The sequence below is a fragment of the Vanrija albida genome, assembly GCF_041260175.1.
Source record: "Vanrija albida strain AlHP1 chromosome Unknown contig_3, whole genome shotgun sequence".
NCBI classification, from domain to species: domain Eukaryota; kingdom Fungi; phylum Basidiomycota; class Tremellomycetes; order Trichosporonales; family Trichosporonaceae; genus Vanrija; species Vanrija albida.
The window spans coordinates 3,163,943-3,187,356 of record NW_027191422.1 but is presented as its reverse complement, the minus strand read 5'-3'; the positions used below and the strand labels follow the sequence as shown (position 1 = coordinate 3,187,356).

Here is a 23,414-nt window from a genome sequence, read left to right as displayed (position 1 = left end):
CCCCCCCAGACAAAACACTGCACGGTATATAAAGTATGAATGGCACAACAGAATGGACAATGCGAATGGTGTGGTATGGCTACTTGCGGAACAGGCCGTCGGCCTCGAGACGGCGGCGCGCGTCGTCGCTGAGCGAGTCGCGGACCGCGCGCCAGAGGTCGTGCACAGATTTGGTCTTGTGTCCGCGGACCGCGGCGTCCGTGTTGGGCGAGACGGGGCGGTCAGACACCGAGAGGAGGGAGTAGAGGGCAGAGATCTGGTCGGCCTGGAGACGTCAGCTCATCACGCAACGGAGGTTAGAGGAGCTGTACCCACCTTGTGCTCAAGCGTGTCAATCACCTCCTTGAGGTGCTCGGCGAGCACGTGCCGCTTGGCGACGGCGCTGGCAACGTCGAACACCTTGTACTGGTCGGCGAGCTCGACGTAGATGCTCTTGTAGTGGCTGAACTCGTCCTCGAGCTCTCGGATGACGCGACTGAGGACTGTCTGTGGTGGGAGGAGAGGCGAGTCGAAGAGCGAGCGCACCGAGGGTGGGAGTGTGGCCTGGGTAGCCTTTGGTGGCTGAGCTTTCGCCGCCTTGGCTGGGCTGGGGGCGTGGTACGAGAAGAACGACGCCTCGTCCTCAACGCGGATCGAGGGGAATGGCGAGTCAGGGCCGGCAGCTGGCGGCACGGCGCGCCGGTGGCGGCGGGTAGACGACGTAGACGAGGCGGGGGATGCGAGGGCTGCTGCGGCCGCGGCGCGAGAGCGAGGTCGTGGTACTGTCGCAGAGGAGCTGTTTCGCGTCCGCGAGGCGGGCGTTGGCGACGCCGCACCCTCGCCCTCCGAGCTGTCGGTGGTCACGCGCGTCGTGGGCTGAGCGCTGGGGGGCATGAGCCCGGGCTGGTCAGACGCGAGGGCATGTAAGCCCTGTCTGAGCTGTGATGGCAGGGTCGGCTGGGGCGGAGCGTGCGGGCTTGCGAGGCGAGTCGCTACTGATGATCTCGCCTCGACGTCACGGCGCACGGCGTCGATCTCGTCGTCCGATAAGTCGACGAGCGGGGGGTCGGCTAGGCGTACTGTCCTCACAGGGGCCTCGGGCTCGCGCTGGCGGACGGCAAGCCCCTCCGCAACGATCTCACCCAACCGCGCGACCTCGCGGCTCAGGCGCTCGACCTCGCGTCGTAGTGCACCAAGCTCGTCCTTCACACTTGTGTCGTACTTGGCCGGTGACGGCGGTCCGGCGGCGGCTCGTCGTAGCTCAGCAACGACCGCCTTGTTATCCTCAAGCTCCTTCGTAACGCGTGCGAGGTGTTCCCGAAGAGACTTGACGAGGTCCTCCAGAGCTGGCCGTCAGCGAGAGCGTGCCTTCCAACTCACCCGTCTTCTCCCCAACCGCGTCCCTCAGCCGGCCGTCCTTCGTCTTCTGGGCGCGCGCGACCTCATCACGCGCCTTCTCGATCTCCACCTCGAGCTCGCGCACACGCCGGCGCGAGACGCTGTTCTCCGTCTCCAGAGCGCGCAGACGCGCATGCAGCGATGCGAGCGCAGTCGGAATGGCAGCGGCCATTGGGTCCTCAGGTGCGCCGTTCTTGTCAACACCGACAAAGCTCGTGCCGCGCCCAGGGGTCGCCAGGAGGCCGGTCATGCCCGTTACGTCTGCCGAGTCGTTCTGCACCGCGTGGTGGCGCTTGTGCTTCTTGAGCACGTCAGGGCGGGTGAGCGTCGCCTGTGGCGCAAACGCATTGTGTCTGTTTGTCTCCCCCAGCGCCGGGCGGGCGGGAGCAGACTGCTGTCGCCGGTCCTCGCGCGAGCCCGACGACGCCGAGCTCACGCTGCGCGACGGGGGCGGTGATAGCAATGGGTCGTTGCGGGTGAGCGTGAAGCTGAGGTTTGGTAGCCTGGTGCTGGGCGACGGCGAGCGGGGCGAGGCGAAAGGAGACGCGGGCTTGTTCCGCTGTGGAATGTTAGCGTGACGATCAATATCCGCGCACGGTCGCGCACCAAACACGGCACTCACCTCGTCTCCCATGGCCTTTGCGAGCTCGCCCACCAGGCGGCCGAGGCTGCGGTCGGGGTCGAACTCGTCGGCGGCGCCCGTGCTCACTCCGCGGGCGGCAGGGCGTCGGAATACGCCGGCGCCGAGGGTCGCGGCCGAGACGTGGTGCCCGGCCGTGCTGGTGGGCGAGATGCCGCCGAGCGTGGTCTCGGTGCGCATGCTGACGCCGCGCGCGGCGCGCGCCTTGGGCGTGTCGAGCGTCGACGGGAAGCGGGGGAACGACGTGTCGAAGCTGTCGAGCTGGGCGGGGCGGGAGCGCCCGACGCCAATCGTCGAGAGGGACGAGAACGAGTCGTCGTCCGAGGCCGCTGCAACCGCTGGGGGGTAGTGTGATGGGCGCCGGGGGGAGAGGTGGGACGACGACGTGGTCGCCGTCAGGCTGAGCGTCGACAGGTCCTGGTCCAGAGTGTTCTCCAGCCTGCGGCGCTCGGCCTCGGTCGACGAGTGGGGGATTGCTGGCGCGCCCATCCTGTCGAGATGGACAGTGGCGCTAGGTTACTGCAGCTGGTGCGGTGACAGGAAGATGCGGGGGAGGAGGGTGAGTGTTTGTTTGAGACAATAACGAGTTGGGTTGATGGCAGCTGCGATGATGGCCAGTTGGCGACTGCTTTGTTTGTTGCAACGGCCAGGCGGATGGCGGAGCAGGCTTAGCGCTGGGCGGGCATTCAAATCACGTGACTGATTCAACTCTCATTAGTGTTTCATTAGTCGCGGGACCAAAATGCATTACAACCCATCCCGCCATTACCCATCCGTTTAGGATAAATGTCATGAAATGCACTGAAAAATAATTCCTGGCTGGTATGAGGGGCTCTACAATGGACCAAGTGGCCCCGCACCGTCGTCCTTTGATGCATCCTTTGCTTCTGTGGGGACGCTTGCCGGCGCGGCACTTGGGAGGGTGGTGGTCGCCGACGGCGAAAGCGGGTTGGAGGGAGACGCCGCTTTGATGGGCGACGTCGGGGTCGCAGATGATGCCGCCTTGATTGGCGATGTCGGCTGCTTCACATCGATGCTGGAAGATCGGGGCTTGGTGGGCGATCCCAAGCCCAGAGGCTGCACTGGCACGCTCGAGAACGGCGATGAAGGCGACTCGGGCTTGGGAACGGGAGGGAGGTCACGGTCGAGCGCCGCCAAGTCTAGCTTGGATCCAGAGGCCGAGGCAGATCCTGGTCCAGCAGCCGGAGCCGCCGTCACGCCTGGCACAGGCGGGGCGTAGTTCGGGTGGTCAGGAATCGCCCTAATAGCCTCCTGCGCCGCCTTCCAAGCCTCAAGGTTCTGTCGGCACCACTCGCGGTGGATCGTCGCGAGCTGAATGCCGAGCTGGCGAAGGTCGGCCACCTTTTGTCTCTGGAACCTGTCGAGGTCGGCCTGCAGAGTGGTCGACGCGTACTTGAGGTCCTGTGCCGAGGCCTGGAGAGAATCCTCAAGCTGGGAAATGTTGTCCCTTGTCCTTCCAATGCTAGCTCGTCTTGTTGCCTCAGGGTCGACGTCCATCATGCCACTGAGGCTGTGCTTGACGGCCGACAGAAGCCCAAACGACTGGCCGGAACGGCGGGGTGTTGGCCGGGGCGAAGTCTCCTCTGCTGCTTGGCCTGGGCTCTTGGACGGTGTTGTGGGCGCCGAGTTGGTTTCGGAGCTAATGCGAGTGCCGCGATCAAGAGCTTCCTCCAGCCGGCGCGACTCGCGCTCGGCTGCCTCGAGGATCTCGAGCTTGTCCCTCTGGTTCTCCAGCGCCTCCTGGACCAGCTCATACTGGACATGCTTCTGATGGCGGAACGACAGGCGCTGGCGAATGAGTTGACCAAACTGAGCGTATGTGTGGAGGGGCTCGGTGGCGTTGACCTCCCACGCGTTGATCTGAAAGGTTAGCTATGTGAGGACCAAAGTCAAGCAAGCTGTACCCACCAAGTCCGTGGTCGCCTCGTAATCCTTGTCCACCGCCTGGCCGACCTTCTCGATGGCATCGCCAAGAGGGCCCGTCTGCGCCAGACTGAACTCGTTCCACTGTGCACCAAGCTCGGCCATGTCGCTCGCGTGCTCGCCCCAGCGCTTCACGACGCGGCGGTTGACCTTCTCCATTGTCCCTCCAAAGTGCTGCTGGAACTTGTCGGTGAAGATCTCCGACTCGAGGAAGCGTTGGTCAGGGCGCTGAAGCGGATGGTTGGGAGAAGGCGTCGGGAGAAGGTGGTGTGCAATGTAGGCCGTAGATGTCGAAGCTGAGTCTTCCTCTGGTCCGCCAGCGAACGTCGGGTTGTGCGATGGCGCATGGAGAGGGTTCTTGGGCAGGAGGGAAACAGGGGGCGAGTGGAGGACCTCGGACTGGGGACGTCAGCCACCGCTATCTTCGCCGCTATCACGCCAAACATACCCAGCTCGCCGAGTCATCAAGGAACCGGTGGAAGACGTGGTCGCCTCCAAGGATGGGGTGGCGGGCAAGACGGCGGAGGAAGTCCTCGAGCAGGCGCTTGCGCTTGGAGATTGTGATCGCGTCCTCCTTGGTCTTGGACTGGCCCTTGACCGCATAGTCGGTGATGCTTTGCTTGGACGGAATGGGAGGGATGATGAGCACGGGGTAGAGGCCTTGGAGCGCCTGATGGAGACTGAGGAACTGGGAGTACCTCCTCTTGACGGTGCTCGACTGGGCCAGTCAGCACTGTTCCGCAGCGGCAACACTCACGCCCAGACGGATAACGTAGGTGATGTAGCTGGTCTTTCCACCCTCGGTCGTCTTGAACGCGTCGATAATGCTAATCTCATCGCCCTGGCTGATCTGCCTGTCGCGATCGCAACAGAAGTCCTCCTTCGGCGTGGGTCCGGACAGGCGGCTGCTCCCACGCTTGGGCTCCTTTGTAGGGTCCGGGAACGATGCACGCTGTGTCGGCGGGGGAGAGCTTGATGCGACTGACCCAACGCTCAGGCTCGACTGCGTACGGGGGTTTGCAGTGGCATTGCCCGGGGTGGTTGACGACGCGTGTGAGTTGGTGCGCGACAGCTGCAGCGGCGACGAGGGGGCCGAGGACGAGTTGGGCTCTGTCGCGAACGGGTTGGAGGCGGGGTCCTCCATGCTGTCGGCGGGGTGGTGGTGGGGTGTCCGGGGATGCCGCGGTGAGAGGTCGAGTGCTCGCTGTTTATGAATGAGGCGTTGTGGTTGCAAGTCAATGTCGACAAGGACTGAATGCGGGTTGCAGTGCATCGCCCGCCGCATCCACTCGCCGTCGCCGACTGTCCCCCTCCGCCAGCAGCCCGCCCAGCCGCGCCCCGCTCGTCATCGCATCGTCACTGCCAATGGGTTACGTAAATGTTTGATAAGAAATTACACGTGGAAAATGCTGGCAGTGCTGGGTGGTGGTGGGTGACGCCGCGCGTCCAGCGTCTGACACTGACGCACACCTCGCAACGCTGGGCATCATCAACGACGACTGCAACCACATCCTTCCTCACCTCTATCCACATCGTCATCAATCACAATGGCGACATCAAAGATCCCCGCCCCGTCGACCACCGGATTCGACTTTGGAAACTATGCCCGCAACGAGTTCCTCGGCGCCCGTCTGAACGGCGTCGCAAAGGGTGGGTCGCTGCACGAGACTCCTGCTGACCCGCCAGCCACCTCGACTGGTACCACCATTGTCGGCCTCAAGTTTGGTGGCGGTGACTCGGGCGACGAGGAAGGTGTCTGCCTTGGCGCCGACACGCGTGCCACTGGCGGCCCCATTGTCGCGGACAAGAACTGCGAGAAGGTAGGGCACTCAGCGTCGCCGTGATGCTGACCGACAGATCCACTACCTCACGCCATTGATCAGGTGTTGCGGAGCCGGTACGGCTGCTGACACTGAGTGAGTAGGCTGCTGTGTAGTCCGCGACGAGCAGCACTGACTCGCCAGGTTTGTCACCAACCTCATCTCGTCCAACCTTGAGGTGAGCTGTCTTCCGTCCGGCAATGAGATCTGCAGCTTACGTTTCAGCTCCACGCCCTGTCCCAGGGAAGGCCAGCACGAGTCGTCACTGCCATGACCATGCTCAAGCAGTACCTCTACCGCTACCAGGGCCACGTCGGTGCCCACCTTGTCCTCGGCGGTGTCGACGCGAGCGGACCCCAGCTCTTCACCGTCCACGCGCACGGCTCGACCGACAAGCTTCCCTACGTCACCATGGGCTCGGGTTCGCTCGCTGCTATGGCTGTCTTTGAGGCGGACTACAAGGAGCACCTGACTGTGAGCTGAAGAGATGTCCCCCTAAGCTGACGACTCAGAAAGCCGAGGCCATCAAGCTCGTCGCGCGTGCCATCAGCTCGGGTATCTGGAACGACCTGGGATCGGGTTCCAACGTCGACGTCAGCATCATTACCAAGAACGGCACTGAGACGCTGCGCAACTACGAGACGCCTGTGAGTAGCTACGTAACACCTGTCGTGTTGATCCAGCTGACACGCCTCAGAACGAGCGTGGTGTCAAGTCGCGCAACTACAAGTTCAAGCGCGGAACGACCGCCTGGCTCAAGGAGAACGTCCGCGACCTCATCGTGTCGGAGGAGGTGCGCGGAACAGTTGGCGCCGGTGCCGCGCAGCCCGGAGACGGCACCGTCACGGCCGTGGCCGAGGGTGCCGGCCCTGGCGGCGAGGAGGGCATGGAGGTGGATGCATAGGCCTAGCCGGCTCGCAGAGTATAGTAGAGCGTCAGATGCATGTATACAAGCAGGCGGGGGTGTGGGTTGATGAGCACCGGTGCAGTCGAGCGTGTCGAGCTGTACGAGCTGCTTGTGGAATCACGTGGGAGAGGTGCAGCCGAACTAACAATGACGCAAGAGAGCGGAGACTTGGCCACCTCAGTCTGGTTCACACAATCTCGACAACAACAACGAACACAATGAGCGACGCCGAAGCCAGCTCCCCAAGGCCGAGGAAACGCCCCCGAGTAGACGGTACGTCTCCCCACGACTACGCTGACCCCAGCCTCGCCACCGCGCACGACGCTCGACGACGGCGCCTTCCCCCACCTGCTGGACCAGATCATAACCTACGCGCCCCTCTCGACGCTGTACACACTCCGGCGGACCTCCAAGAGCCTGCAGGCGCGGGTAGACGCCGTCCTCTTCGCGCATGTCCGTCTCTCCCTCAACGCAGCCGACGAAGACGCCGACGGCGAGCCGTACGGCGTCATCGTCTCCCCCGGCGCGGAGGGGGCCGACGCCCGCCTCCCCGGCTTCTGGGCGCGCACGTCGCAGTGGTGGTCGTTCGCGCTGGCCCTCTCCCGCCCAGAGGATTCCCGCACCGAGCCCGCGCGCGACGTGCTGGCCGACATGCTCCCGCCGCAACGCGCGGCCCAGCTCGCGAGCTGGGCCCAGAGCCTGAGGCACGTACGCACCCTCGACGCCGAGGTCGGCGGCATCGCGGCCGCGTGGATCGCGCTCCACGTCCCCAAGCTCGCGACGCTGCGCGTCTTCGCCGACGAGAAGGGCTTGTACCCCGCGCGCCTGGCCGAGGCCGGCACGATCGTGGTGTTCCCGCCCTCCCAGCCCAGCCTCGAGACGGCCCTCGGCGCAGCGTACGCCCCCGGCAGGCGGCACAAGGCGGCGCGCACGCTGCCCCTAGGCGCTAGGCGTGTGGTGTACCACGTGAAATTTGCCGTCGCGCCCGACCCGGTGCTGGTGTGGGACTGGCCGGCGGGGTATGCCCCGGAGGAAGAGGTGCTCGTGTTCAGCGAGAGCGCGCCGAATATCGTGCCGGGCGAGTTCTTTGTGTGCCAGGCCGTGATGCGGCACGGCGTCGCGCGGCGGTATCCCAAGCTCGCGGGCGAGGTGGCGCGGCGGCTGCGGCGGGGCGTCCGGGTCGTCATGGTCGACTTTGACGCCGTCGACGGGATATGGCTCCAGTTCCAGCCTGGGAGCATGAGGGAGCAGCTCGTGGCGAGCGTGCTCGAGCAGCTGGGCGAGGAGCGCGAGGCGGATTTGGTCCTCGTCCCGGGGGATAAGGAGGCGCTCGTCGCCGAGAAGTTGGTGTGGATGAGCGGCGCGGAGTGGCGCGCCGGCCTGCGCGACGAGGAGAGGGAGCTGTTCGCGGTGCCGGAGCGCGTGAGTCCGTCGTTGGGGGGGTGGGCTGACCCCAGGTCACGGACCTGCTCAAGCGCGTGAGGGACAAGAACCACGCCGAGGACAAGCTCTCGACTATGATTATCAACACGCTGCGGCACGAGATCCCCGGCGCGCACGCGTTCGACGCGTAGGTTGTAGTAGTGGCATGTAGTGTGTACATATAGTGGCGGGCTCGCAGCTGCATTGCTCTCGGGCTGGCTGCCGCAGACTTCTGGCTTCGGGACGGCTGCGCAGCGCTCGCCGAGCTCACGCACGCGCACCTCCCACGCGGGGCACGGCCACGCGCCGTCCTTCTCGCATGCGACCCGACAGCGGTCATGGAGCAGCCGCTGCCCCCGCCTCGTGCCCGCTCCACGGGCTCGGTAGCGGGCACTTCTTCTCTACGGCCTGGCGGAATGCCCACTCCGCGTACCCCCTCTCGCCGGGCTCGGGCGCACGAACGTCCCGCGGGGGGTGCTGCACGAGGCGCAGGGGTACGCCGAGCGCCTCGGCGTCCTCCTCGCGCGCAAACTCCTCGGCAGTCACAAAGCGCAGCAGCCGTGCCATGTCCTCGCGCGCGCGCGCGTCCGGCCCCGCGTCGGGCGGGATGGCGCTCGGCCGCGGGCTCATGAAGCCCCACGACCACCCGGTCGCGCGGTAATGCGCCAGTGCGGCTCCGACGTCCTCGACCAGCTGGGCTGCGAAGGCGCCGCCCTTGTCGCCGTCCCCGGCGGGCTCGCTCCACACGCTCGGCGCAGCGTTGGCGTAGTCGACGAGCGTGACCGTCCTCCCCGCGTGCACACGGTACGCGACGACGTCGCGCCACATGCGCGCCCACTGGCGCGTGCGCACGCCGAGTACGTACTCTGCGGCGCTGGGGTCGGCGTCGCGCGACGACGCGAAGCGCGAGGGCCGGGCCGCCTCGCTCGCGGGCAGACTTGAGCGCGGGCAGTCGAGCGGCGGGGCAAAGACGAAGACTTCGGCCGTTGTGGCTTCGTTGTGCGCGCGGTACCGCTGCTCAAAGTGGACGAGGTCGAGCGATTCGGGAGGGAAGTGGATGTGGTGCACTATGCGGTCGGCGCGTGCCTCCAGATAGGGCAGGACTAGCGGGTAGACGTACGGCCGGCTCTTGGCTAGGGTGAGCGCGAGCGAGTGCGTCGGCGGGGGCGGGAACAGGACGAGCGTGTCCACCGCCGGCACTTGGCCGTCCTTCTGCATGTTGTAGGCCGCGTGCACGCGCAGCACGCGCACGCGCAGGTCGATGGAACCGAGGAAGGACAGCAGGTTCTCGGGCGCGTCGTGGATGTCGAGCGTGTGCGTGTACTTCGCTATCCGCTTGCCGAGGGTTACGAGATCGCCAGGAATCGCGCCGGGCTTGATCCACCCCCGCTGCTGCCACCACTCGCGCGACTTCGTCGGCGGGCCCGGCAGCCCGCCGCCCCACCCGCCGCCAAAGCCACCCCAGCACCACCCGCCGGCCCAGGTGCCGAACTCGCTGTACGTCTCCCGGTCAGCAGCGATCTACGTGCCACTCACCTCAGAGTTGCGAATCGCCGAGCGTATTGGGACCGGAGAGGCCGAGTTCTGCGGCCAGGCGTACGCGTCGTGCACGCCCAGCACGACGTGCCCGAACAGCCGCGCGTCGGCCATGTCCTGCATCTCCTTCGAGGCCGCGCGCAGGGCCAGGAGCGCGTCCGGCTCGGCATAGTCTAGCACCTGCAGCATGAGGTGCGGGTACGACGCGTGGTCGAACCCCAGGGCGGCCGGCATGGTCGGTGATGGCGAAAGATGAGTGATGTGCGACGAAGTGGATTGTTATCAATCACACGCATGACGTCGGCGGCCAAACTGTGTCAGCCGAGCATTACCGCGAAACGCCAAGTCAACGCAGCCGGAAGTCAACCCGTCCCACCCTGGCGTCGCGACAGGAATGGAAGCTTCCTGCATACAGCGTATGGCCGAGCCTTCCACATAAGACGCCTACACACGACTCTGTTGGAGTCGGATCTCCCTGTCGAGCGCTGCAATGCACCAGTTGCGGCTCTTCTCTCGGACGAGACGCATGAGCTCGGCGTGCTAGCGGTCAGCGCGGGTTGAAACGCGGCCACTCACCCTCTCTGGCATTCGAGCCGTCTCAAAGTCCTGGCGCGAAACACGCGCCTTGTACTCGGCCCCGGTGATGCAGATCAGGTTCGTCTCGACGGCGACAGCGGCCTCATTGCTCGACATCCTTGGAGCAGAAGCTGGGAGCAGATGCCACGCGTTGTCGCCGTCGGAAGGGTCTTCGAGGCTGCGCTTGACGGCGTCGCAGATCTGCTTGAGACCGTTCGCCGCAGTCGTACCCGGGGCAAACTCGAGCCACTCTTGGTCCACAAGCTCGTAGTCAACGAGGATGCACTTGACCCCGCGGAAGATGGCCAATGCCAGATGGGACGCGAACTGCTTCCACTTAGGGCTGACCCTCATGGGGGCGGCGAGGCGCAGCTGGATACAGGCCTTCGCCTTGCCCATAGCATCTTGGTGAAGATTCGGTGCCGCGTGAGTGAAGATGTAAACCCCCTCGAAGCCCTCCAATCGGTGCTTATAGGCGTCGGCGGCGGTCGACTTGTTGCCACACAGGACAAGGGGGAAGGGCTGCCCGTTGTTGAGAAGGCCGAGGTTGACGTGCGTCGTGATGCGCGCAGTGCGATTTGACTTTCCGCGTACGCGGATCGGAATGGTGTAGTCGGACGTAGCGGGGGTGAGCATCTGAACGGCGTGCTGGAGTAACTGGGCTGCCTGGTGCAACTGCTGCGCAATGGGACCAGGACCCGGAGGATAGTGGGGATGGCCCGAGGCGGCTGTACGATCGATCGGGATCGCGTGCGCTGATGGGAAGACGACGATGTTGGACGTCGAGAATGACACGCGGCAGTCATAGTACCGCCCATGCTCGTCGGGATACACGCGGAGCTGCAGGTCTGGCGAAAGGTGTCGGGCGAGCCAGGACATAAACGTGCCCTTGTGCGCCGAGTATTTGCCCATTCCGTAGATGTCGAGGACCTTGACGCCCTTGAGCAGAGTGAGCAGCCGGCCACTGGCACGAAATTCAATCCTATCTTGATCAACGTGCATGGAGAGAAGGTCGAGGGGGTCGCGTGGCTGGTCCATTCGGAGACCAAAGTGGTTCTGGGACTGGAGCGACGACGTTCGGTCGGCGAGCTGCTTGAAGCGCTGGAGGTCGGGGTGCTCGAAAGACTGGACCGCAGTCCACCAATCAGCGCGGTGGGTACCAAACCCAGGGAGATTGGCCCCCGAACCATAGGCTGAGGAGAAGTACAGCAGACCAGACTCCTTGCCGAGAGACGGCGCGCAGACCATATCGTCAGCCTTGGATGGCTTACGCGCGGAGAGGACGACGTGCCGGTAGAGCTTGCGGTCGATGTAGTTGCGCATGCCACTAGAGGCAGCGCGGAGCGGGAGCGCCGCGTCGGGAGAGTACGCAATGATCTTGTCCAGAATGTGCGGGAGGTACTCGAAGTCGATGGCGGTGGTGTTGTTGGCGGCGCGGACGGCATGCACGGCCTTCCCCCGCGAACGGTATGCGCTCGCCGGGCTGTGGTTGCTGCCGAGGAACTCGACGTCGGTGACCGCGAGAGATTTGAGGGATGTGCCGCTGAGCTCGTTGTATCTATTGGAGCTCGTGAGGACCCGCTGGCGCGGCGCGCCGAGCGTGCGCGGGCCGCCAGCTGGGCGGGGGCGCGGCGGACGCGCCGGTGTCATGCCGGTGCACACAATGTCGTCGTCGCTATCGTCCGAGTCGACGAGGGAGATGATGGGTGTCGCGGAGGCCATTGGAGCAAGCGGGTGGAATGGAACAGGTGACTGACGAGTGGGAGGAATGAGAATGCGAGATGATTGTCTTTGGTTGTTTGTGCTTCTCAAACACGCCAGCGACTTGGTTCCGTCACTTTGACTCATCCACCTCACCACTTCTGCTGTTCTGGCTATTACCGCTCATGTAGTCTAGACGGGCACCACGCTCACCATGTACAGCTGCGAATGCCTCGTGAAGCCATATGATGCATGCTTGTTCTGGCACTGCGTTTGTCGAGTGGAGCCCCAGCATAGATGGCCGAGGCGCGTTACAAAGCAGAAGTGGCAGAGTGGCGGTGATCATTCCGCACTCGATTGACTGTCGTGTTCACAACACACACAAAAGGGTGAAACTCAAAGGTCACTTCCCGCAATACGACCAATAACCACCTCGTTTTTGAGCCACTGAATGAGCGGAGTGAGAGCGAAAGTGAGGTATGCACGCGCATCCTCTTCGCTCTTGTCCAACGCCAGGCCGAAGACCACCGACTTGAAGATCTTCTGCAGCGTCTGCCGGCCGGTAGAGAAACCGGAGGGTCGCACAACTTTCTGATGCAGACCAAGTTTGAGGGTGATAGAGTAAACACAGGTTCGGGCAATGTGGGCTTTAATGGTCTGGAGAGGCATCAGCGTGACCCAACATCTCGAGTCCTCACCATCCTTTGCTTGTCAGGTAGGTCGGCAAACTCCTTGATGATGTCCGAGACACACCATTTGATAGGGTCATCACCGTTCTTCGCAAATGCTTTGAAGTCGGTGCCGGAGGATGAGCCAGGAAGAGTAAGGGCGCGCTCCAGCAGTTCGGGGTTGTCAAAGGCTGGCAGAGGCGGGAAGTCGGCAAGGGGAAGGTTGGCGAGGATATGAGCCTCCATTGCACTCTTGCAGCACCGACAGGAGCCGCAAGGGCGCTTCTCGGACCAGCCCTTCCGTGGCACGGCGGTTGCGTTAAGGCGCTCACGAAGTCGGTAGGGGCAGGGGCACTTGGACTTTCGGCACGCTCCTGTGCCGCCTTGGCCGTTCGTCTCGGTGTTGTGGCTGGCCGAGTGCTTGGTGTTAGCCAACATCTCGAGACGACACTCACAGAAGGAAGGGAGAAGCTGTTGACCATGGCCTCTTCCTCATGGAGCCCTTGTGCCGCACGCTTATTCTTCTTCTGGGACCTCATGAGGGAAACTGTTGCAGTTAGAGACCGTACGTGTGACTAGTACTTGCACTCAGGACTACCCTCGCGCAGACGTTTTCCGGTGGTGTTCGATTTCGGCGTACCATCTCCCTGGCTCGGTATGTCATTGATGGCGAACTCTTCATCGGTGTCCGCCTGGTTGCTACCGTTGACCGACGTATTCCACCTCTTCGGCTTCCTCTGACGGCTCTTCTTTTTGGGGCCGGTAGGGAGGACTGTTAAAATCAGAGAGCTTCTCCCTCCTACATTCTTACCAAGCCCCGAACTCCCTTCCTCCGTCGTCTTGTTGGTTTCCACTCCTGTCCTGCAGGCGTGCCCGAGAGGGACATGAGGGCGGAACTCGAGAGCGACGTTGGCTCCATTCTGAACCTCCTCGACAGACGTATGGTGGTGGTGGGATGAGCTGCCTGTCGCCAATATGAGCGTAGTCATGCCGGTGGGGGTGACACCACTGTCGGGTTCGAACACGTAGCGGCCGCGGGGAGTATTGTCATTGCTGATGTCCGAGGCGCCGTCCTGAATGACGCCCTCAGAGTCGTGGTCGGCGCCAGTAGGCCAGTCGAGCTCGTCGTCCTCGTCACCAAAATACAGGTCGGTGCTCTCATCGTTGTCCTCACCGTCGCTGCTATCGAGGTTGTGGTCGCGGGGGCTGCCGCCAAAATGGATCTGGGGGCGAAGGCTGGGGGACTGGACCCTGTTGCTGCGCACCTGGCTAGTTCTGTCGGTAGGGGATGTGCTGCCAAACTTGAGCTCGCCCCTGTTGCGCACAGTGTTGCCGCCCGTGTGGTACTGGTACTGGTGGTCGTGTGCTACATGTCCATCGTCGCCACCCTCAAGCGCGTCGTCATCGTTGGCATTAGGGCCAAGTTGGTCGGCCTTGTCAAGATGAGTCGACGTGGCCAAGGGCGAACGGGTTCTCCGAGGAGGAAGCAGATGTGGGGAGTCGGCCATGATGGTGACAAGTGAAAGGGCAGTTGAATGGGATAGGATGAGTCGATGTTGAGTTGGGAACGGTTGTGGGGGAGAGTTGCAAAATGAGGTGGAGTCGCGGCTTCAGACGAGTCGGCACTGTAGGGTCGTGCATGCACTACAGACGGGGGCAAAGTGTCACTTCAATGGAGTGGATCCAGGCCCGTGTGTGGGGGGGGGGTACGAGGGAATGGAAGCGGTGTACGTCCGCAAGAAGCGGACGGCCGCGGCGTTGAGGGAGTGCGGAGGTGGGGGTTGCGGAGAGAGTGAGGGCCCGCCACAAGCCTACCCAACTCGTCCCGACGGCCACTATTCGGCGCGTCTGATTCCCCATGGGGGGCAACAATGAAGAGACCGGAAGCACAAAAAGGTAGTATCGCACCGAGAGCTGCGAATTCTTCCCGATAGCCTGGCGAATCGTCATCCGTCAGGCCGGTAGGTCTCAGTCTTCTGGGTAATTACGGAAGAAGTGCCGGCCGACACCCCCTCCGGGGCTCGAACCCCAGTCCATTGAAAATCGTCACCACTCAAGCCCAACCCGAGGGGACTTAACGAGTCTGCAACTAGGAACCTTTGTGCGATGCTCTTCAGCGTCGGCGCGGGCATATGAACAATCGTGCAGTGCTCCAGACCCAAATCGTACCAACGTCGTCTTTATTCCCGAGCTCGTGTGCACTTACCGATCGCTATAGTCTGCCGGGGAGGTGACCTCACGCCCCACTCCGCTGTTACTTGAACCCTCAAAGTTGCGGTGTGGCGGTGTGGCCGTCAGAGCTGACATCTAGCGACGACATTGACCAATGAGCCGTGTGGTGCGCGCGTGCCCGACCAAGTTAAGCACCTTTTATTTGTGACTTGATTTCGTTGTCCTCTCTCGAGGCGAGGTTCCTTTTCGGTGACTCTTTGGAGAACAGGGATAGTTTCATACATGTACATTCAGAACAATCTCAGTGTCAAATGCTATGCAATACGGCCAAAAACAACCTCCTTCTTGAGCCACAGAAGGAGAGGGGTAAGGGCAAAGGTCAGGTAATCACATACCTCACCCGAGGTTGTGTCCCTCTCAAGAGCCCACATCGCCGCCTTAAAGATACTCGCCTCGGTCTTCTTGCTCATCGGCATGTTGGAGGCTCCGATGGCCTTCTTATCCAGGCCTATCTGGGTAGTGATGAGTCGAACCACATAGTGTCGCGTGATGTATGACTTTATCGACTGTAGGGGCATCAGCGTGGTCTCTTTGACAACGTTGAGTACTTGCCATCCTCTGCTGGGGTGTGAGTCCAACAAAACCGTTCACTATGGCCGAAGCAGACTCTGTGATCAACTCGTGACCACGTTCTGCGACCCTCGTAAGGTCGAGTTTCTCAGCGGCGTTTTTGGGGAGGGTAATGGCCCACTCCAACCGGTCGGGGTTGCCAAACTCTGGTAGCGGGGGGAAATCGGCGAGAGGAAGATTTGCCACCACATGAGCCTCCATAGCACGCGTGCAGCACTGGCATATCGCGCAAGGGCGCTTCCCGCGCCATCCCTGACGTGGCACAGTCGTTGCGTTGACGCGCTCACGACGCCGGTCGGGGCACGGGCACTTGGACTGTCGGCACGCTCCTGTGGCACCTTGGCCGTCTGTCTCCTGGTTGTCGCTGCTCGACTTGAGCTTCTTGTTGGAGGAGATTGCAGCTGCCGGAACTTACGTCAATACTTCTACTAGCATTGGGGCTTACGAGCTTGTTTACTGGGTCGCTTCCTATTGTCGTTTGTCTGGTTGACATCGGGTTCATCATGAAGGGCCTGTCTCTCTTCACCGCGTCCCGTCCGGTGAGACTTCTCCTTTGTCAGGGGCAGAGGAACTGCAAGGGTTAGAGGCATACAAAGCACTTGACTCACGGATGCCACCACGCAGGTGTCCCCTGTCCTTTGTATTGCCGCGATCGCCCTCCTGCCGGTGTCTCGCTGAGTTCGAGACCTCATCCCCAGCGATAGTACGAGGTACTAACCCTCCAGCTGAGCGGGGCTGACTGAGGATGTCCGGCTCGTCGTCGCTGTCAGGGGACAGCGCGTACCTGCGGTACGGAGAGCTGCCATTTCCGACGTTCCTGGCGGATTCACCTTGAGCGCGACCCTGGGATTGGTTATCCGCGCGGGTGAAGAGAGAAGGGAACCGAGGAGCCGGCTGGTAGAATGCAGGAGGGGGCATGTGGAACGCAGGCGGAGGCAGGTCGAAATCGGCGAGGTTGAGAGCGGGCGGGTTGAAGCCGGCGGGGTTGAAGGCGGGGTTGAAGCCGGACAGGTTGATGGCAGGCAGGTTGATGGCCGGTGACCGAAAGGCGGGCAGGTTGAGGGGGGCCAAGGGCTGATCGAATGGGGGTAAGTATTGGAAAGGAGGGATCGGGTGGAATGCCGGGACGCGCGGGTTGAAGGCAGGAGCGGGCTGAGGGACGTGGGGCTGTAACTCGTGAGGGTCGTCGTGGAACAGGTGGTCGTGGAACAGGTTGTTGTAGGGGTTGTTGTGCAAAGGATTGTTGTTGAAGGGGTTGTTGTGAAAGGGGTCGACTTCGCCACCCATACCGGCGCTCTCAACATCGCTGTCGTCGTCACTACCCGGAGCGTGGTCGCCAGGGCTCCCCGGCTGCTGGTAGTCGTGGTAAGGTACCGAGTCGTCGACGGGGTCGTACGCGTCGGAGTGGAAGACGAGGGGGCTGTTGGCGTCGTCGTCGCCGCCGTCAATGTCGTCGTCTGAGGCATCCTGCTGCCAGTGACCGTCGTCTGAGGAATCCAGGTAGGAGAGACCGTCTTGCGAATCGAGTTCCTCGAGCTCTCCATCCGGGGAGGACCACACCGAGTTGCTGTTGGGTGGCAAGTCGGCCATGGTGGGGGCAAGTAGAGGTGGTGGTGAACTGGAAAGGTGTGGATGATGACTGGGAAGTTGAACGACGAGACAGCGCATACGAGTCGTGTGTGGGCCAGTGTCGTGCACGACAGACGGGAGCAGATTGCCGCCCTCGATGGAGCGGGTCCAAAACCGGGTGGAGCAGAATGAGAGGGGGTGCATGCACTGTGTGTTGTGAGTGCGAGGTGCGGATGGCGGTGGCGACGAAGCGGATGATGCGTCGACCATGGTTGGGTGGTGCGAAATGTGTGAGTGAGGCGCCGCCACAAACGGATCCAACTCGTTCTCAAGCGCCGCCGCTCGTCTCATTCGATAGCCCATTGGTGCAACCAAGAACAATCTCTTACTCAAGTCACCTGCTGGGGGAGTTCCTCGAACGCAGATGCAAAAAGGCTGCCGAGGGACCTGTGACACCGCCAGCCTGCACAGGACGTCATACTGCGAGGACCAGCAGGTCTCAGTCCCTGAGGGACATACAACGAATTTGTGCCGGCCGGACAGTCGAACCCCAGTCATACCTAGCTGCTACGGTCAATCTGCTCAGCCCCGAAAGGCCTTGCAGACGACTCAGCCACAGCACCGAACTCGAGAGCATGACCTCCAGCATCTGCACGAGGTTATGACCCGTCACTCGGTCCCATCCATGAGTTGACATCTGTGGAGCGCCTCACGGCTCCAAATTGTGTGATCCGTACTGCACCAAACCTAACAAACAAAAGGACAATAACAGGTGACTCCACAAGCTTCATTCAAAGTTGTCTACATGTATTCTACGTAATACGACCGATCACAACCTCTTGCTTGAGAAAGGAAACGAGATAGTCACCTGTCGCGTTCTCCCTTTAATCGCCCTGACCATTGCGTGGAAGGTGTTTGCTAGATGACGTGGAACAGAATACCACACCTCTAGCGCCAACAACTGGGCAATAGGTGATACAAGCAATCAACCCACAATACAATCACCACACAATGCTGACCAGTCAACACCGACGCGCGGGAGCACTACCCTACGGGGTCCATCAAAAGAAGATTGGGAATACAAAAACTATACCGAGTAGATCATTCCAGACGGCCAAGCGGATTCGCACCCGGTTTGAGCGTGCGGCCATTAATCTCTGGGGTCACCCGAAATTGTCACCTCGGGGAGCCGAACCCATGCCCATTGCAGGAAAGCATGCCTTTCTCAACTACGAGTCTAGACGACTAAGAGACGAGAGCACTCGACGGTGACAACTTGCGTCGGTACCGGTGATGAGCCGTCACGGGCGTCCCACCAAGCAAACCCAGTTGTCATGATTTGTCATTCCGTGTGGTCCTGTGCTGGATACAGGTCAAATCGTGTGTCCGAACACACCCATCCCATCAGCTCCGCTGCACGATTGTTAATTTTCCACCCAGGCGATCTGTTTGGGTGTCACAGTGCCGCTTTACGAGCGAGCCTCATCTAGGAAACACGAAGATTACATTACATGCAGTATCTACACGTTACCTATTCTCCCCCAACACGACCAAGAGCAACCTCGTGCTTGATCCACTCTACGAGAGGTGTGAGAGCCAAGATGACGTACTCGCGCGCGCCAACGCCTTGCTTGTCTTCCACAAGAGCCGATGCCACCGCCCTGAAGAGCATGGCCTTGACCTTCATGTCGGTAACAAGCTGTGAGCCCCCACTTGCTTGCTGGTCGAGGCCAAGCTTGGAGCTGATCAGGCCCAGTACATTGGGACGCATGAAGGCGTGGCGAATGTTCTGAAGAAGCATCAGCGATGGAAATTCAAACGGATACTTGCCCTCTTTTCCAGGGCAGTGGGCTCCTCGCCGATGATCGTGTCGACACAGGTCTCGATGAACTTGTGGCCATCGGCTGCCATCTTCTTGAATACGCTACTCTCATGAGAGCGGGAGTTAGGAAGCTTGAGGGCGCGCTCCAACAGACTGCTTTCGCCGAAGACTGGTAGCGGCGGGAAGTCGGTCAGTGGGAGGTTGGCGACGATGTGGGCCTCGGTGCTGCTCTTGCAGCATGGGCAGAACCCGCAGGGGGGGTTGGTGTACCATCCTTCACTTGGGACGGCGGTAGCTTCCGCGCGTTCGCTGCGTCCCTGGTAGCACGTGCACCCCTCCCACCTGCAGGCTGGAGGAAGAGACGTAGCGTTGTTGACTGCCGCCTCTTCACCGCCGAGAACCTGTGCCGCTTTGCGGCGCCTCTTCTGGCTGCGCGTCTCCTTGGGACCGGCGAGCGGAGCTGTGGCAGTTAGAGACTCTGCTTCTATCCCAGACTTTAACTTACTGCTCTCCTCACGCGGACGCTTTCGGTGACCGATTGGGCTGGGGTCGACAGCTTGGCCGTCACTGTCCTTGCCTCCTCCCGTCTCCGTCTGGTCGACCCACTCTCCGTCAACTGCCTTGCTGGTTCCGGCGTCAGGCTGGGGGAAGTCGTCACGAGCCGGCAGAGGGTCAACGACAGGCGCCGCTGGAGCCACTCTGTGGACCTCCTCGGTCAGCTCTGCAGCATCCTCCTTCGAGGCTCCCTCGACCTCCTCGCTTGGGTTAGAGGTCTCGGCCGAGTGCTGAGGCTCCCGGCTGCCGACGTCGTCCAAGAGGGCCGAGGTTGCGCCATGTGCTTGAGGCAGGCTGTCACCAATGCGCGCCGAGGACCAGTCATCGCCCGCCATAGCATCGGGAGAGGCACCACCGTCAGCCAAGAGCGGCTCGCTCGGGCCCGCAGGGTCGTCGTCGAGAGGGGGTGAGAGCTCCCAATAGCGGCGGAAAGGGGGCGAGTCGGCGACATCAGCGCTGCCCTCCGGCTCGTAGAGGGGGCCGTCATCGCCCCCTGGGACGAGACCGAGGCCGTGCAGGGGGGCAGGGGATTCATCGGGGATGGGGGACGCGTCGGGGACGGGGGACGCGTCGGGGACAGGGGACGCGTCGGGGACGGGGGACGCGTCGGCGACGGAGGACGCGTTGGGAATCTTGTTGTTGCCCCCGCTCAGAGCTGCAGACGGCATGAAAAAGCGCGCCGGTTTGATCTGGCGCGCGAAGTCAGAGGCGGGGGGTGCGCTAGGAGGTGCACCTGCGGGGGCGCCGGCGCTGGAACTCGAGGCGCCGACTGGTCCGCCGTGGCTCCCGGACGCGAGCTCGTCGTCGCGGGTGTCGAGGGGGGCACCACCGCTGATGGTGGTGCTGCTCTCGGCCTCGTTCCGGGAGCTGGAACCGGCGAGGGGGGCGGTGGCCTCGTCGGTGGTCTTGCTGAGGCTCCCGCTGGCCGTCCCGGACTGGGTGAAGAAGCGCGGCGGCTTGATCAGCCGCGCGAAGTCCGAGACGTGGGGGCCGTGAGTTCCACCTCCGGGAGCACCTCCACTTGGCCCTGATGTGCTGGCCGGTCCGCTCTGGCTGACGGTCCCGATGGCGCCGTCGCCGCCGGCGAGCTCGATCTCCTCGCCGTCGTTGGCGAGCTCGTCCTCCTCCTCGTCGTCGTCTGCGAGACCGCCCTCCTCCTCGCCGTCCTCTGCGAACTCGTCTTCCTCCGTGAACTCGTCTGCGAGCGCTTCCTCCTCCGCGAGCTCGTCCTCCTCCTCGCCCTCGTCGGCGAGCCAGTCCTCCTCCTCGCCCTCGGCTGCGAGCTCGGCCTCCTCGCCCTCGACCTCGCAGCCGGCTCCCGGACTCGCCTGGACATAGGCGTAGCCGCGGGTCGGCTCCGCGTCCTGGGGCTAGAGGAGATTGTCAGCAGTTGATTCTCCTCGTCATCGTTGGTGCTCACGTGGATCAGGTCGCTGAGACCCAGGCGACGGGAGCGACCATCGGTCGGGGAAGGAGCGCGCTCGCGCTCGCGTCGCACTTGGCTGGTGGCGTCTCCGGGTGCACTGTCGGAGCCTTCCAGCTCGTCCAGCTGGTCCATCTCCTCCAGCTCGTCTTGCTCGGCACCGCCGTCGCCACCCTGGAAGTGACCAGGCTCGCCCTCCTCGTCCTCGTCGCCCAGCAGCTCGTCTTCCTCAGCGTGAGCTCCAACGGTGTTGGAGCTCTTCTTGGGACCGGCTGACCCGGAGCTGTTGTTGACCTCGCCCGAGTCGGATTCGAGTTCGTCGACCTCGTCGGGGTCGGTGGCGAGCGACGTCCAGCGAGGTTGCTGGGAGGTGGGGGTGGGCATGGTGGGGGAGGTGGTCATGGTGGGGGAGGTGGTCATGGTGGTTAGGTGGTGGCGAGTGTGGGCGGTGGTGGGGTGGACGTTGTTGGGGGTGGTGGAGTGGAAGTTGTGGGCGGTGGTGGAGTGGAAGTTGGGTGAAAGCAGAGTTGAGAGTTGAGTGGGACGAGAGTCGAGTGTACGGGGGCGGAGTATCCTTTGGCAAGCAGGCGGGGGGGAATCGCCGCGCCTTGCACGGCACGCGGGAGCAGTTTCTCGCTCTCGACGGAGTGAGCACGAGCGTGTGTGCTTCGGAGTGCGAGGGGGTGCGTGTGGAGTGTGTGTGAGGTACGGACGGTGGCGAGAGGTCGACAATGGCGTGGATGGTGGTGCGAAGGTGTGACCTGAGGCTCCGCCACACGCCGATCATTTGGGCGGTGGCGAGCGTGGGCATGAGTTTGGCGGGGCAGTGCACATTTCTGTCCATCCGAGCCATCCATGAGGCTCCGTGCAGCTCCAATGAAAGCAGGCCTTGTCTCCATGCATGCATGGGATGCATGCAATGTGATCGCTCCAGAGGTGTAAACGCGTCGAGGCGAGGAGCCGAAACCCGCGCCACCGATTTCGGGTCATCCGAAATCCAGGAGCCCCGCTTGTTGACGTTTGCACGTCCCTGCCATCCCCAACCTCAAGATCGGCCATTCTGAGTGGAGGACGCAAGTCCTGCTAAGCCCACTGGCGCCGCCCAACCCCCATCCCTCGTAGACAGGCTCCGGCGTCGAACTAGAACTTGATATGCATAATGCCAATGATAGTGCCCAAAACAAGCCGCCCACACCACTAAGCGTACGCGCCGCCGCTCAAGTTCTCGCCCGCCTCGCGCGCCTTGCGCAGCAGGTCGGCGTGGTGGCGCTCCGAGACGTCGGGGTGCGCGCGCAGCCTGCTCTTGAGCTGGTTCTCGCCGTATGTCGGGTAGATGGCGTTCGTAGGGTCGCGAGTCACGCCGCGCGCCTTGGCCTGCAGCTCAGCCGGCAGCTTGACGAGCGGGATCTGGGCATCGAGCTGGGGGTTGAAGAAGAACGGCAGGCTGAGGCGGTCGCGGCCATTCGGGGGCGCCTGCACGCGATGTCGCGTCGCCTTGAGGTACCCCTGCGTCGCGTACTCGAGCATCTCGCCGATGTTGACCACGAACGCGCCCGGGACGGGCGGCGCGTCGACCCACACGCCGCCGCTGCCGTCGGCCTCCTCCTCGCCCAGCTGGACCTGGAGCCCGTCGGCCCCGGGCTCGACCCAGAGCAGGGTGACGAACGCGGCGTCCTTGTGCGCGCCGACGCCCTGCGCGCGCGCGGCGCTCTCATCCGTCGCGCCGGGGTACCGCACGATCTTGAGGAGCGGGAACGACTCGCCCCAGCACTGGGCGAAGTAGTCCTCCTCCTGCCCGAGGGCGAGGGACCACGCCGAAAGCAGCTTGAAGGCGACCGTCTGGAGGTGGGCGATCCACTCCTCCGCGGCGGGCCGGAGCTCGGGCAAAGCCGAGGGCCACTGGTTGGGGCCGAGGAGGCGGAGGTGGGGCGGCGCGCCGGCTGCCTCCCTCGCTGCGGCCTCAGAGTCGAGGTTGGGCCCCTCGGGCCCGATGTCGATCTGCTCGCGCCAGTCCACCTGGCCCTTGGTGCGCTCGCCCCCGAGGCGCGTGTACCCCCTAAACTGGGCCGAGTTGATGCTCTCGATCTCGAGCTTGGCGGCGTCGGGGAGCGCGAAGAAGTCGCGCGCGAGGGAAGGGAGGCGGGACTCGAGCTCGGGAGAGAGGCCAGTGTCGGTGAGGTAGAAGAAGCCGTAGGCGTGGGTCGCGTGCGCGAGCGCCGCGACGAAGGCCGCGCGGGCCTCTGCGCCGCCGTCGAGGTCGGCGAGGGAGAGGACGGGGAGGGCGGTGGGGAGGGCCATGGCGGGGGAGCGGGGGAGATGTTGAGATCTGCCCGGTGTGTTGAATGAGGAAAGGGCACCGCCGCGCGCCCAGCTATTTATGGTGAGCGGGTTTTCGCTGAGAAATCTTTGGACCAACCGTCGCTGTTGTTGTGAGTAAGGCAGACGAGTAATGGCCGCTGACTCGGAATGGGTGCTTGCTAAGAGGGGACGCCTTGGCACACGCGGATATCCCCGGCAACCGGCGCCGGCGTCCGGTCGTTCGGGTCGCCACCCTCGCCTGGGCGTGATGGCGTGCTCACGAGACCTGGTGCAGTACAAATATGCATAGAGATACAGATACACGCGCTCGCACTCGCCGACGGGCACCCATGG

General features: G+C 63.0%; 10 protein-coding genes across 10 annotated transcripts; 2 read left to right on the top strand and 8 right to left on the bottom strand.

Moving 5' to 3' along the window:
• Positions 1-79: 79 nt before the first annotated feature.
• Q8F55_004569 (uncharacterized protein) lies at positions 80-2,506 on the bottom strand (the record flags this gene model as incomplete). Its single annotated transcript, XM_069353082.1, has 4 exons — positions 80-265; positions 316-1,325; positions 1,360-1,936; positions 2,000-2,506. The coding sequence occupies 4 exons, from the start codon at positions 2,504-2,506 to the stop codon at positions 80-82; spliced, it is 2,280 nt and encodes a 759-aa protein (XP_069210500.1).
• Positions 2,507-2,851: 345 nt separating this feature from the next.
• On the bottom strand, positions 2,852-5,105 carry ATG20 (Sorting nexin, cytoplasm-to-vacuole targeting pathway/endosomal sorting; the record flags this gene model as incomplete). The annotated part of the gene is made up of 4 exons (XM_069353081.1): positions 2,852-3,898; positions 3,947-4,360; positions 4,410-4,679; positions 4,719-5,105. 4 exons carry the CDS (start codon positions 5,103-5,105, stop codon positions 2,852-2,854), a joined length of 2,118 nt encoding a protein of 705 aa, XP_069210499.1.
• Positions 5,106-5,508: 403 nt separating this feature from the next.
• PUP1 (proteasome core particle subunit beta 2) lies at positions 5,509-6,685 on the top strand (the record flags this gene model as incomplete). Its single annotated transcript, XM_069353080.1, has 7 exons — positions 5,509-5,611; positions 5,648-5,781; positions 5,819-5,877; positions 5,926-5,959; positions 6,007-6,255; positions 6,294-6,428; positions 6,479-6,685. The coding sequence occupies 7 exons, from the start codon at positions 5,509-5,511 to the stop codon at positions 6,683-6,685; spliced, it is 921 nt and encodes a 306-aa protein (XP_069210498.1).
• A 221-nt stretch (positions 6,686-6,906) lies between these two features.
• On the top strand, positions 6,907-8,262 carry Q8F55_004566 (uncharacterized protein; the record flags this gene model as incomplete). Its single annotated transcript, XM_069353079.1, has 3 exons — positions 6,907-6,961; positions 6,993-8,110; positions 8,146-8,262. 3 exons carry the CDS (start codon positions 6,907-6,909, stop codon positions 8,260-8,262), a joined length of 1,290 nt encoding a protein of 429 aa, XP_069210497.1.
• A 184-nt stretch (positions 8,263-8,446) lies between these two features.
• On the bottom strand, positions 8,447-9,880 carry Q8F55_004565 (uncharacterized protein; the record flags this gene model as incomplete). Its single annotated transcript, XM_069353078.1, has 2 exons — positions 8,447-9,613; positions 9,647-9,880. The coding sequence occupies 2 exons, from the start codon at positions 9,878-9,880 to the stop codon at positions 8,447-8,449; spliced, it is 1,401 nt and encodes a 466-aa protein (XP_069210496.1).
• A 210-nt stretch (positions 9,881-10,090) lies between these two features.
• Positions 10,091-11,944, bottom strand: Q8F55_004564 (uncharacterized protein; the record flags this gene model as incomplete). The annotated part of the gene is made up of 2 exons (XM_069353077.1): positions 10,091-10,177; positions 10,223-11,944. The coding sequence occupies 2 exons, from the start codon at positions 11,942-11,944 to the stop codon at positions 10,091-10,093; spliced, it is 1,809 nt and encodes a 602-aa protein (XP_069210495.1).
• A 375-nt stretch (positions 11,945-12,319) lies between these two features.
• Q8F55_004563 (uncharacterized protein) lies at positions 12,320-14,099 on the bottom strand (the record flags this gene model as incomplete). Its single annotated transcript, XM_069353076.1, has 5 exons — positions 12,320-12,475; positions 12,622-13,011; positions 13,047-13,138; positions 13,232-13,363; positions 13,403-14,099. The coding sequence occupies 5 exons, from the start codon at positions 14,097-14,099 to the stop codon at positions 12,320-12,322; spliced, it is 1,467 nt and encodes a 488-aa protein (XP_069210494.1).
• A 1,850-nt stretch (positions 14,100-15,949) lies between these two features.
• Q8F55_004562 (uncharacterized protein) lies at positions 15,950-16,983 on the bottom strand (the record flags this gene model as incomplete). Its single annotated transcript, XM_069353075.1, has 3 exons — positions 15,950-15,964; positions 16,002-16,053; positions 16,112-16,983. 3 exons carry the CDS (start codon positions 16,981-16,983, stop codon positions 15,950-15,952), a joined length of 939 nt encoding a protein of 312 aa, XP_069210493.1.
• Positions 16,984-18,762: 1,779 nt separating this feature from the next.
• Positions 18,763-21,146, bottom strand: Q8F55_004561 (uncharacterized protein; the record flags this gene model as incomplete). Its single annotated transcript, XM_069353074.1, has 3 exons — positions 18,763-19,244; positions 19,290-20,709; positions 20,760-21,146. The coding sequence occupies 3 exons, from the start codon at positions 21,144-21,146 to the stop codon at positions 18,763-18,765; spliced, it is 2,289 nt and encodes a 762-aa protein (XP_069210492.1).
• An 813-nt stretch (positions 21,147-21,959) lies between these two features.
• On the bottom strand, positions 21,960-23,060 carry Q8F55_004560 (uncharacterized protein; the record flags this gene model as incomplete). Its single annotated transcript, XM_069353073.1, has 1 exon — positions 21,960-23,060. One exon carries the CDS (start codon positions 23,058-23,060, stop codon positions 21,960-21,962), a length of 1,101 nt encoding a protein of 366 aa, XP_069210491.1.
• Between the last annotated feature and the right edge of the window lie 354 nt (positions 23,061-23,414).